At 31.9% G+C, this 14539-nt stretch overlaps 1 protein-coding gene across 1 annotated transcript; it reads left to right on the top strand.

Moving 5' to 3' along the window:
- The first annotated feature begins 267 nt into the window (after positions 1-267).
- LOC132737501 (uncharacterized) lies at positions 268-13095 on the top strand. The gene is made up of 17 exons (XM_060724795.1): positions 268-515; positions 928-1024; positions 1527-1645; positions 2996-3154; positions 3506-3593; positions 4440-4546; positions 4723-4887; positions 5053-5200; positions 5475-5602; positions 5793-5951; positions 6400-6532; positions 6819-6946; positions 7775-7918; positions 8161-8351; positions 8698-9000; positions 9205-11176; positions 12899-13095. Exons 1-17 carry the CDS (start codon positions 449-451, stop codon positions 13093-13095), a joined length of 4305 nt encoding a protein of 1434 aa, XP_060580778.1. The 5' UTR covers positions 268-448.
- Positions 13096-14539: the final 1444 nt, after the last annotated feature.

Below are 14539 nucleotides of genomic sequence, written 5' to 3'. Positions count from 1 at the left end.
ATCGCAAGGGGATCTCACTAGATGGACGTTTTTCTATTCACGCAACTTTCAAGTTTGGGTGATTAAAAACCTATAAATACACTGTAACATATATCAATGACATTCTTTTGTTTTAAACGACAATTACAAACCAAGTTAGTATATCCCTTTACAATTTAATTTACACTTTGTTTATGAAACACAGTTAACATAACCCTTGAAAGGTCAACAAGTTTTCTTAAAATAATCTTTAAAAAATACAAAAAAAAATATTTCGCCATAATTACAGATAATATTGAATTTGAAAAAGTTAATCTTCTTGATATAATCATAAATTGATTGTTTTGTTCTTGTTATAATACTTTGCAGTGTCTGATTGAATGTTTTTCGGAATTTATATGTTGTAAACAGCTGAACATATTGTTAAATGTGAATCAAATGAATTTAAATTGATAATTTGTGGCTAACCATGGAATATAGAAGTTTGAATCCGTTTCATATGTTACTATTTCTAACCGTGTTATTGTTCAAAAATGGTAAGTAAAAAAATACTAGATGGTGTATCTGTCTTCATTTTTGATTTATTTTTCATGTTAAACATATTTTAATGCTGAAATGAAATAAACAGATATATTTGCAAGACTGCTTACCAGGCAAGCCAATGTTGTATTTTAAAGTTTTTTTTTATTGATATACACGGGGAATATTCTAATAAGGGCTTATAACTGCCGATGGTTTTCGATAGAAATACATGCTCTATTATCCTTAAATGTAAAGTTGATATAAAGCAAGGAGCACGGCACTAAGTCAACTCTAACGCCTAGTCCAGTACAGTAGACAGAGATTAAATGTTCCTTTAAACACAAATACAAGTATTTTATGATATATTAAAATAAAATCATAGTGCACTTTTAAAAGTCTACAATAACAAAATATTTTTACTGTTAGTAAATGGTCAATGCGACGACACAGGTCCACTTTTATTGAATGCAGACAATTCACCTCAATATTTTACATCACCAAATTACCCAAGCAACTATCCAGAGTAAGTATTATTTCTTTAAAATAAGATCAGATAAAAACTCCTGATGTATAATGTTTACATTTTAGTGAAAATAACAAGTGCAGCGTGTCTTAAATAAATTTCACTCAACAACACTAAATTAATTGAATTATTTTGAAATTGAATTTAATGAGTGTGACTTTTATTAGCCTTCAGTTAAATTATTTTGTTATTTGCATGCATGCACTAAGGAAGGCAAGTAATATAAAGAAAACTTATTATCATTTGTTGGGGTTTACGTCATACCAACAAACTATAGATCACATGGCGCTTTTCAAGCTTTACTTGTGGAGGACGACTTCAAGTGCCCGTCCGTGCATTTCTTTCAGGCACAAACGGGCACCATAGTTGAACAATCGAATTTTCGTAAGATTTCCTGTCGTTTGGCCACGAACGTTCAAAATAATTATTCCTAATATATCCTTAAATGTAAGCGTTCTACTGAAATAGTTGTATTGACAGTTGGGTTTTCCTTTTGACATAGAAATGCTGATTGCTCGTGGCGCATTCTTGCACCAAGCACAGATGACAGAATCATTATCAACATTGAAGATTATGATTCAGAAAGTACAACATCAGATTATATGGATTTGTATGATGGCTGTAAGTTTGATTTAGATGTATTTAATATTCTTGCACAAGAAAAGCTCACGCAGGTATTAATTACATGCATTAACATTTTTACACATTCTTTTTATATATACGTGACTCGGGCACAATTAGAAAAAAAACAACAGATAATGCAATGACGGCCCGGTAATTTTATTATCGGAGCATGGCTTTCAAATGACATTGCATTAGCCAGTGGAAAAAAATGGCGCATGCAATGACTTTTTTCATATGAGGTACAGATAACGAAACGCGGGATTACATATTACACGTATTAGACGTATATTATTTTTTTTCAAAAAAGCGCAAATGTACCTTTTATCATACATTAACATCTGCAGAAGACTTTGTATTTATTACATATTGCGGTATGGTCTTGGTTTTAATATGCTTCATATGTTTATGCAGATGGTAATGCATGAAAAAAGGTGCAAAATGTAAATTAATAAATGATTTGATTACTCTCATTTTTGTCGTTGTCTTACTAATTGTTATTGTGTCATATATAAAGTAAATAACGTTGTTTAACCTTTCATATATAAAAGAAACATATAAAAGTAATTAGCTGGATCTCGTATGTTTGATGGTCGATTTCAGGCATTTCGTGTCTTCACCCCTCAAAAGTCGAAAACGCCTTCGATCTTTGAGGACGCCAACATGAAGACATGATAGTTTTAGACCAAATAACGATATTTTATAAGGCGAACACACGAGATCTTTTTCTGTAGAATGATCGTGTTGGCGGGTAGAAATCTTCGTGCCGACAACCTATATTTGTCCTGTCGCCGTCTCAAAAATTGAAAGGCAAAGATCTGATATTTAACCTATTTATCGAGAGTACGTGTCATCTTGTCTTAGTCCCTGAAGTCATAATTTGCAAATACATTGAGTCTACGTGTTGTCGTGTTTTCGCCTTTTGTCGACACGACAAATATATAAAATAATTTTACATAACAACATCTCGTGTCTTCGCCCGTTAGAATATCATTATTTCTCCTTAACTATCGTGTCTTCCTGTAGGCGCCCCCTTATTTCGAATGCGCGAAGGCAGAGACAAGAGAAGTGTGCATAATATTGTGTTTTCGTATCTTTACCTTCGACTTGAGGAGCGAAGACAGGAATACACGAAATGCCAGAAATCAGCCACTATATGCATGAGCAATTACAGTTCTTTACATTTTCTCGAATTAGGAATTGCTCACTTTTACTCTTAATGCATAAGAAAGTCACGGATTTCCTTCAAAACTATATTGCATCGAAATATACTTACGCCATTTTTTTTAAAAATACAACATAATGATAAAAAATACATCAGAATGTTGTATGTGCTTTTTATGTTTGTAGATAATGCATCAGCAACGCGTATAATCCGGATGGCTGTTACTAACAGGAAGAATTTAAATGCTTTTGTTAGCAGTAGTGATGCTCTATTCATCACCTTTGTATCTGATTATTGGATACAATATACTGGATTCCAAATACTTTATTTCACAAACAATGCAGGTGAGTCATTACAAGAATAAGGAGTTATTTAAATGAATGATAAGTTAATATATATGAATGATTTGAAATGTTAAAAAACATTAATACATTTCCTGAATGAAATTATATAAGCTTTCAAAAGCAAGGAAAATTGTTCTTTCATAAAATGTTATGTTTAGTTCTTATTTATTTATTAATATCATTGGGATGAAAATTTGATTACAAATCATTGTCAAATATTTTAAGCATGATTTGATTAAATAAATTATGTAATCGCAAAAAAGCAACAACAACAACAAAAACAACAACGACAAAACAAAGAACAACAACAAAAAACAAGAAAATAAACAAACACAACAACAATTTTTACAGCTAATCAGCCGGGATGTGATGACACACTAACAGTATCAGGATCGGAGCAGATATTGATGTCCCCAAATTTACCAGGCGCATATGACGCGTAAGTACATCAACTGTTCTCTGAACATTTTGATTTGTTATACACTCGGCAATCAAATGATAGTTATCAATGCAATGTATTGTATTTTGAAACATTATTATTATAATTAATATTATTATGGTTATGAACAATACTTAAAGATTAAGTTAAATGTCATTTAATAAATGCAGTTAACAATAAAATGGTCAAATGCCAATAAAATCTTGCAGAAGATGATTTCAAATAGATACGAATAATCAGATTTTGTATTTATTATTTATAGAGCAAGAGGATTGAATAACTATAAAACAATGAAACATATCAATTTAAAGATCCTGTAACACATTATTTTTATGGTTTTATATACAAATTATGATGCTCAAAAAAAGATTTATCGATATTGTAAGTTTCAAAAAACATTATTTATAAAGATATTACCGAATTTAATATTTCATGTAAATAAAGGGAGGTAATTAGAATTTAGTTTTCTATAAATTTTAAGTCAATTTTTCCAATAAGAAATGAATGCATATAATTTAATGATTACCTTAAATATGTACAAATATTTGCAATACATATTTTACATATTCTTCCATGTTTGAAAATTGACAAATTTGCATAATTACATACATATATAATTCAATGAAGAGTGGTATGCAATCTCAATTACAAAACATACAGGATCTTTAAATAAATGATGTCGGTATTTTTTTCAAGTTCGCTGTCAACTTTTAGATCTAGTTTGCTTGTTAATTTTTTGGCATTATTACCAAGTCACAAATATCAAATATATGTCCAAGTTAACAATGATACTTCTTGTTAGTTAGTGTACATTCTAAATGTTTTCTCTTTTTGTTTTCTTTTAAGATCTCATTCTTGCTCATGGACATTTTCATCAACTACAGGAATTTTGTTTCAAATAAAGTTTCTTGATATGGGAAATTGTGGAACGAGTCACTTAAGATTCTATGATGGTAAAGTATTCATCTTAAATCTTTCCATGCACTTTGATGTTAAGACATGTAAGTCTAAAATTCGAATTTTTTTTATTGCATTACTTAAAGATGTTACTAACATTAATGGTAAAAGATGAGAACATAAAAGCATTCTTAATGGTTGTATTTAACATTCAATTGGTTACTCTTTACAGGTAATTCCACGGCTGGCGCACAACTTGATACAGTTTGTTCCACGGCACTAGTATATGAGTTTACTGACATAGAAACAACCGAATTTACCGGTCATGTTGTCTGGACAGTTACCACTCCAACATCTGACTTTTATGGTTTTATGTTGATATACAGGACTAACGTAGGTAAATAAATTATATCTTTCTGTAATATAGAGCAACCAGTTCCAAAATAGTTAAGTGAGCAGACGCTTAATGATAATATGGGTGTAATAAAGCTTTGTTTTCCAAAATTCATGATATATATTAACTTCATACTTAGTTTTATAGTAATATTAAACTTCTTTGCAGTCACAACGACTTCTACTACTACAACGACGACGACAATGATCCCCTCTGTATTTGACAATTGCACAGCTTCCGGGGCGTACCTTAGTCCAGCAATATCCCCAAATTCCGTATTCATAAATTCACCACAGTATGGAAGCGCATACCCAAGGTTAGATGATTGAAATTGTGATTACTTTATTGACTTTTTGAATATGTCTGGACAGTACCATACAAAATGTATCAATACAATAGTATTAAATTCCAACTAATGTTTGTATCAAAATATTTTACTCACATTTTGCATCAAATATTGTATTTATAAACGACAGGGAATAAAAATCCGTGTTAAAAATGTTTATAAGTTTTACAGTTTTCATTTGACATGTCTGTCTCATTTGAATTTCTTATAGATGCATCCTAAAGTTTGCATTCTAAATTTTCAGTAATACAATATGTAGGTGGTACATCTCGGCTCCAGAAGATTACGCAGTTGAGGCGAACTTTGATGACGACACCTTTGCCATCGAAAGACACACTTATTGTTCCTATGACTACGTGATCATCTATGATGGTAAATTAAAAAAGAAGACTTATATTTATTGGTATTACTAACAAATTCGAGTTATTAACTTATGATAAATATTACAATATAGTATGATAATGTAGAAGTTTTAGAAATAGAACGCTAAAAGATTTCAGAGACTGACACAAAATTATTATCAGTATTTTTCATTGAATAAAAATGCTCTGAAATATTTTAGGTAACACCACAAGTGGTTTAATGTTGAACAAATTTTGCGGAATTGAACGCCCATCATCAACTTATAGGAGCTCAGGGCAGCAAATGTTGATAATTTTCTCGTCTGATTACGCCCTACAATATGCTGGTTTTAGGTTAAGAGTCAAAGCAGTTGATAACAGTAAGTAGTCGAAATCATTGTAAATAACTTTAAATTTACATTGCAATATATAAAATAATATTATAATTGAGCAATATGAATCTTGTTCGTACCTAAGGTTATGGCTGCGTAACTGTCTGGATTTTATAACAATTATAATATGAATAAAATATAAGAAACTCAATAATCTCAGCAACATTGGATGGCGTAGAAGTAAACTTTCTGTAACCATGTCATACTAGTGTTATGTTTTTAATGCCGAGAATTTTCAACGCTTTATAGTTTTAGGTCATTTTTCACACATAGAATGATTATTCAGGAAAAAGGACTGAGCGAATGCTGAAATTTTATTGGTGTAGAACGATTGGATCATTAATCTTGTACAATTATTTCCAGTCTCGGTATGTAAAAAATTCCCTTTAAAAGGTCTGATAAAATATTTGGAAATTTTCCTTTTTTTTATTTTTAGCTTATCCCGGTTGCAAGATAGACATTACAGAATATTCAGTGATGTATAATAAAGAAACAACTTACATTGCCAATGGTGACAGCTATATTAATACAATATCAAGTCCTAGTTTTGGTACTTTGAACTATGAAATGTACGTAGTTGAAACATTTTCAAACGTGAAAACAATTTGCTATAACTTTCTAATTCGTTATGATTAGTTTCTGTTCAAAATGTTAACTTTTACATGTTTTACTAACGTCCTTAATCTTACACTAATTAAGACTTGTATCATATTTAATGACGTGATGTAGAGTGTAATAAAGTAAAGACAGTAAAGTTAACTTAAGTAATGAAAAATCAAATCAAGTCAGGTTAGGTCAAGTAATTTAAGCATTCTCATCTAATTCGACATCAATTATGTTTTACTTTTATCATAGTAATTTGGAGATGTTCTGGCTGTTCACAAACTACGACACAACAAACTATAAAATGGTTTTGGCAATAACTAGCATCAGAATAGAAAGAGCATATCAATGTCTGTATGATAAACTGATTCTATATAACGGTTTGTACACATTTGTCACATAGACCCAGAGAGATTGGCATCTGGATATAAAAAAATAGTTTCATAATTTTATACATCAGTCAAATGACAAGAAATACATTTATTTTATTGATTTTATAATTTTATAAAGGAGATAAAGGAGATTACATTGTTTTATTTAATTGAATTTTATAAAAAACAATATATCAGTGAAAGTTCAGAAAGTAATTCAAATATGGATGAGGGCAAGCCCCAGGAACATTGAACAGAAACAAATGTAGTTGGAAACCGCCTGTGGCAGAAAATGGAATCTGCAAATTATGACGCACCTAGCACCTGAGTTGTCACCACGCAAAAGAAATTTTAGAAAGTTTGACTTGTGCTTGTTATTTTATCATTAGATAAACAATCTCATGTAAAGACAAATTTTTGATGTTTGACTTCACGATATAAACATTAAAGTTGCATGCCTCAAGATTTACCAAAATATTTCACGAAATTCAGTCTTTATAAAAATGTATTAAGATCTTTAGAAAAGTAAACACATGCATTATCTAATTAATTATTTATATGTTATATGCGATTAATGACTTCTTTTGCAATATCAATCGCTATAATTCTACTCCGTTACTAACGCAGTAAGAGGTATATTTTTACCTATTTTTGGTAATTTACGTGGATTGTAAGTGCCGATTGCAATGTGTAAATTACTTCACAGTATTTTACTTCTGAATACACCTTCATTCTTTTTTTTTGAAAATAAGCATGAATCTGGAGGCATGCTGCTTTAAGCATTTTCTGACTTTCATGAAGTGTGTCCCTTTTACAATTCGAGCGCTATTTTTTCAGGACCATGTATGAAAGACGGAATAAGGGACACAGTGTGTGGTTACTGGGCGAAACGTTGGGATCTAGATGGTCCTGAATTTCTACTTCATTTCCACAGTGATGGGTACAGAACACTAGCTGGATTTGAATTAGAATATTATGCAGGTCTTAAACTTTCATATTATTATGAAAACCTATTTATAATCTAGTCGTGTACGGATCTAAAATTCAACAAAATTTATGTCATAATACTACTATATCATTCATAAAATATGAGTTGTCATTTTGGGAATTTTCCTGTTAAAATGTCTTACATACAATTTATTATTTATTCTTAGAAAATGCTCAATGTATATCTATTTTCCTTCTTTATTATTATGTTTGAGTGAAATTTGATATTCATCTAGAATCCAAAATAGTTCCTGCCCCTCCAACGACTACAACAACAACTGGTGGTCCTCCTGTGGAAGCTGTTGTTGACGCAGTTAAGTCACTGTTGACAAATTATTCTAATGAAAATCTGCCTACCCGTGATCTCAGTCTGGCAATAACAGCATCTGTTGATTTCTATCTAGTTGGAATAAATGGACTCGACGAGGTAATAATATTAGATTACATGAAAATGTTATAAAATCAAACGATTTAGAAGTCACCTTTTGTTGTTAGTAGCAAAATCGTAATAAATATTTTATCATACACTTGAATAAAGCTGACCATTATAAGTGATAATACATGTACTAGGTTTACACGTGAACTACTACCGGCAATATTCCGTTGCTAATTATAAACTTTTAAATGATTTAACTTGAAAAATGATAAAATGGGCGGATTTTTTTAAAGTTGATCTTCAACATTTTTACATATTAAGTTAAAACCTTGTGCCAGCAGTTGTTCCTTTCTTTCTAAATATTTAACAAATTTCTTCATTTTAATCATAACAAAAGGTAGAGCAAAAATTGACAACGACGGGCCAGTTTGAAGTGTCATGGATTGACTCAAGTTTGTCTTGGGATCCATTAAAAAGACAGCGCATTGTTCAGATACTGCTTCCGCAGGATGATCTTTGGAAACCAGACATTGCTTTAATGAACGGATTTTCTACTATCACTGCTATGGGCGCCAAATTCATGTTTATAGACGTCAATTATAATGGCTCGTGTCTATGGAAACCGTATCAGATTATGGAATCTGTGTGTAAGGTTGACATGACACATTACCCATATGATAGACAGACGTGTGTGTTAAAGGTAAAATCAAAGTTTTCCTTTATCCCAAAAAATGTATTGTAAAGTATATGGTATTAACCCATGTTAACTAGTACATGATTGAATATGACAGTCAAAATATTTAAACATCAATTAAATTTTCATAATGTTACGAGCCTAATTACACAGTGTTTTTATCATAATAGTTAATCTAATCATAATTCTAATAATAACATTTTCATGCAGTTTGGAACATGGGCATCAGACGACAGTGAAGTTGTTACACAACTAGGTTCACTTGGTCTTCAGATGCATCCAAATTTCCAAGAAAACTCTGAATGGCGCCTTATCAAGACAGAAACAAAGACAGAAGACAATGACAATCATCAAGTTGTTGAATTTTTCTTAACTTTAGAAAGAAACTCCCGATTTGTGACATTTTATATGACTATGCCTCTTGTTGTATTAGCTTATATGAACGTTTTTACTTTTGTGATACCGACCGAGTCAGGAGAGAAAACGGGTTTCAGTATAACAATTTTCTTATCATTTGTTGTTATGCTAATAATTAACAATGACTCTATGCCAGAAAATTCTGACACCATCTCTATATACGCGACATTCGTTTTAGCAATGACAATATTAAGTACAATCACACTTATAGTATGTGTTCTACAAGTTCGAGCCTTAACATTCTCAGAAAGCAAATATCCAATAGCCAAACGCGTTAAAAGAGCCGTTGAACATTTAAAGTGGGCACAGGCAATAGTAACCTGTCGAAGAAAGAATAACAAAGTAGGTAATTATGATAGTAAGGCGAAAGATATGTCCACAAACAAACTAGAAAACGAAAATTTGTTTATTGTCAATAACGATATGGTAGAAAACGACGCAGTTGAAAGTGCCTGTGAGAGGAAGGTAAAACGAGTTTCTTTTATGGATCATGATGTAAATGATGTAAAAGATGACAATTATAGGGGTAGATTTTCAATGTCACAGCATCGTGAGACAAGCTTTTTTAGCAGGAGGGAAAATACGTTGTTTGAATCTCATACGTTAGTGCGATCCGCAACATTGAATTCAATGGAAGACAACTTACCTTTAGATGACAAACGCAAAGAACGGGAATCATATACAATGAAAACCGTCAGATTTGCAGATAGAGAAGATAATTTTGAAAGTAATCCCGAGAGGCATACACACATCGATGGCGTCAATCACACAGAAATCGGCTCATTTTCTCCTAAAACGACAGATTTATGTACAAAAGAAATGATTGAAGTATCAAATGAATCGCGAAAAAAAAGACCATCTGTAGCTGAGCAAAAAACTGTAGCTGAGCAAAAAACAGAATATGCTAGTCTTGTAGGTGTAGATAATGAAACTGACCTAGATGAAACTTTTCTTCCAGTAAGAAGAGTGGTTGTATCACCAAAACCCGAGTCGGATGACATCTCATTTATGCAAAATAAATATTATCATAAAGTAGTAGTTTCGACACCATTTGAAAACAATCCGACTAATCATATTGAACATCGACTAGGAAAAGTTCAGACTCAGTTGACTGGAATATCTGGTTTCGAACCAGAAATGCGCGAACTATCTTTTATAGACACAGTTTCAAGTCAGTTTCCTGAACCTACTTCGCGGCCTGTGTCATCTTCATTCACATCTGAACTTAGAATAAACCAAATAAGGAAAGGAGAGGCGTCTACATTGTCAAGTGGTATTGATTCAAACATAAATGTAGGCAAAGATAGCAAACATTGTACGATAGCGGATGATGTTGAAGAAAGCCAAACATATTTTGCGGATGAATATAAAATGAATAGACCAACATCTGTTGCTGAAAACAGACCAATTTTGCTAAGACAACCTTCCTGTACGGGAAGTCGAGTGATACCAGCTGAAAATAACACCACTGTGTACTCGGGAAAAAGTAGACCATTTTCACAGAGCAGCGGTCGAGCTCAATCTGCTTATAGCAATCGCTCGGGATTAATAAATCACAGACCATTTTCAGTGCTTAATCGTGTAAATTTAGATGCTTTGGTACAATCAATTGAAACAGATAAGAAATTAGTTACTATTGACAACAGTCACAAATCAGTGTCAGTGTCAAGTATTGAAAGTTCAAGTGAAGAGAGTGAATGTAATACGGTTTCTGATGAAGAAGAATCTCCTGACGATGACATTTCATGGGCTGATTTAATATCATGTAGTGATTTCGTATTTTTCCTTATTACCATTTTGCTCACAACATTAATATCATTAGCAATGTTTTTGACAATGATTACGGCTTATTGATCTGACCATTTTATATTTTGTAGAAATTGAATATAGCCTAATTTTGTTCTTAGTTCTATGAAAATATATTATATGTTGTAGTGCTTATTATTTATTGTATGTATGTTGGTACATATTCTTCATATATAACACAATCATTATAAAAATATGTGTGGAATAGTTTTAAAGTTTACTGAAATGTTAACAAAACCATATCTTAGTAAGATTGGTAATCTTTATAAATACATGTACATATACAATTTTATTTATACTCGTGTTTTTGTATGATGAAACCACGCTTTGGTATAAACTGTTGCCATCAAATATGTACAAGTTGTCAGACGACGGCTTGGAAACAATTATCATTTTTGTAAATCATTGCTTATATTTGGAAAATGCATGGTTTACTTCAGCCGCAATTGTTTAAATAGGCGAAGGTCTTATTGCAGGTAACCAACATTTCTGTATCAATTTATAAGAAATTGTCTTAATTTTATGAGGAATGAATGGATAGTTTAAACGTTTGAATACTACATGTCTTATATACATTTTTATCTTTAAACGTAAAGACAGAACAAAATATATGAACGTAATGTTTGCACTTAGTTCGCTGAAAATCGCTGGAAGAAACAGACATTGACGACACGATTGTCGTGATGAACCGGAGAATAGTCCTTTAAACATACTCATCTCTAAATATCATATACAAATAAGATGAATGATTAATTGATTACCATTTTATAAACATTTATTTAAAAAAATCTATTTAAATCTATTTGTAAGAGATTTGCTATCAAGTTTACTTCTTTTCGACAAAAATTTACTTGTTTTCGACTAGAATATACATTTTTTCGGCGATATTGATCTTGGTGAGACTGATTATTACTTTTCATTTATTCATAAAAAAGCAGTGTGATATAAACTGTCATCTATTACATTATTAGTAAAAATCTACATCCACAATTTCTTCTTCTTCTGTTTGATTCCCACCGTCTGCAATGCACGAAGCAATTGCAACAATATATTTATCACATGTTTGGCTGTTGATCTCCCAGTTATATGCAAAATGTAACTGTAATAAATTCGTGACCATTCCTCTCCCATCTGTTTTAGGAAAAGCGGCATGATTTCCTACATGCCAACCGTGAGTTTTTAGAATGGGTAATGCATTTTTTCCTTCTAGTGGACTTGCCCATTCGTGATTCTTTAAGGGATCTTAACCGTACTATGAGCCAACCGTTACGATAGTTTAACTTGAAATTTAAGTGAAGAGGACCATTTTTCTTACTAATATACTACCGTTAATAGTATATGGTATTACGAGGTTAATTCAAAAAGTTTTGTTACCAATGGTCTTCCGTAGCGAAATCGACGGTTTTGCTTCAATGAACCTATACATTAATGTACATAAATATTCACACTATATAAGCACGAAAAACACGTGCAAATCGATGCAATAATAACAAAATTATTCTGTTTTGAAGTAGTGTCACTCATATACACTGGCCATATTTTGGAATAACAATGAAACGACATTACAAAGTTGAAGTACGCACTTATATTTAAAGTCGCACTGCTTTGCATATATCTCCAAAAGACATTTATAATGAGCTGAATGGTATTTATGGACATTCTGTGGTACCATTTATGACAGTTTGTAGGTGGGCGAAAAAATTTAAAGGTGAGCTTTCTGTGATTAAAGATGGTCATCGAAGTGGACGTCCGAAGTCGTCAGTGACTGATAAGCATGTGGCTGCTGTGAAAGCATTGGTGGAAGAAGATGGCCGTTATACAGTAAAGGATATGGCTAATAATGTTGGCATTTCAGAAGGAAGTGTTCGTGAAACTTAAAAAGGTTTGTGCACGTTGGGTGCCCCATTTACTGACAAATGACCAGAAAAAAATGAGAGTCATGTGTTCAAAAAAACTCCTTAAAGAGTTCAAAACATTTGACAGCAAGACTATTTCTAATATGTTAACTGGAGATGAGACTTGGGTCTACATGTTTGAGCCACAAAGGAGGGGTGATAATAAACAATGGAGAGGAAAAATCAAACACGTCCAGTAGTGGCTAAACGGCAGAAAAGCTCAAAGAAAGTTCTGTACACAATTTTTTTTCAATCATCTTGGTTCAGTTATTCAGATACCATCACAATCTGGAAAATCAATCACTGGAACATATTATATGAACGTTGGGCTAAAAAGGATAAAAAAGTTTTATAAAAAGAAAACGTCCAAGTACTGGATTAAGGGGAGTTAATTTACTACATGATAATGTCCCCGCGCATAAAAGCAAGGGGGGGGGGGGTGTAAACTTTCTCGCTGAAGAAAAGGTAAATGTGTTAAGCCACCCACCTTATTCGCCGGATTTAAGTCCATGTGACTTTTTTTTATTTCCCCGGCTAAAAAAGATGTTGTCTGGACGTCGGTATACCACCAGAAGCGGACTCGGAAGTGCTGTATATCAGTGTTTGAGACTGATACCAAGGGCAGACTACTCTGATGCATTTAGACAGTGGAAATTTCGATTACAAAAGTGTATTTCTGTAGGTGGTGAATATTTTGAAGGGGTGAAATAAACCATTTTCGTATATATTTTCTTTATCTTGTTTTTAATACCCGATAACAGAACTTTTTGAAGAACCCTCGTATAATCAGAACCATCTTTATGAACACAGCAAAATTATATCGGTAGATATAGCAAAACGCTAACGAAATATTACTCTATTGTGAGTGATAGTTTTAATACTTGGAAAGAAAAAACGTGTTTGACTTGTTTCAGAGATCAATATTCTTTGTTACTGTGACATTGTCGTTTTTCATCGTATCACGTGTCATAAATTAATTAATACATCTATCAAACTCTTTGATGTACATTCCTTTAGAAGTTTCATTAAAGGGGCTGCACTGAGGTGTCTCATCATGACGGAACAGAAAATATTTAAAAAAAAAATATTCTATTGATGTATGGGTAAAAAACTTGTGTATATAATTTCAGATCAGATTTTCGGGAATGATTATTCTAATTGTGAAAAATGACACCGAAATGAAAAACGTTGCAATGTTTTTTTTCTTGTAAAATTGGGCTAGTGATGGCTCAAACATATGCTTTTTAGTTTACTTCTGCGTATATGTCTTAATTTTTTTGCATATCTTTCTTTTTTCAGTGCCCCAGCAGATCTATCTTAAAAATCAAAATTATATGTTTTTAGTGGTTTAAACCTCAGTGGAATTCCTTTAAGTATTAAATTATATTGGCAACAAATGATAAAATGACAGCAAGTTTGTAAGAAGC

The sequence above is a fragment of the Ruditapes philippinarum genome, unplaced genomic scaffold (assembly GCF_026571515.1).
Source record: "Ruditapes philippinarum isolate M1 unplaced genomic scaffold, ASM2657151v2 ctg765_1_1_1_1, whole genome shotgun sequence".
NCBI lineage: Eukaryota > Metazoa > Mollusca > Bivalvia > Venerida > Veneridae > Ruditapes > Ruditapes philippinarum.
This window is presented reverse-complemented; position numbering and strand designations above follow the sequence as displayed.

What these genes read in the sequence shown, in the direction of transcription:
- LOC132737501 (XM_060724795.1), top strand. Translation starts at nt 449, where the DNA reads ATGGAATATAGAAGTTTGAATCCGTTTCATATGTTACTATTTCTAACC. An exon ending in TACCCAAGCAACTATCCAGA is followed by an intron (nt 1,025 to 1,526) that starts GTAAGTATTATT and finishes CTTTTGACATAG; the next exon opens with AAATGCTGATTGCTCGTGGC. An exon ending in TATGGATTTGTATGATGGCT is followed by an intron (nt 1,646 to 2,995) that starts GTAAGTTTGATT and finishes TTATGTTTGTAG; the next exon opens with ATAATGCATCAGCAACGCGT.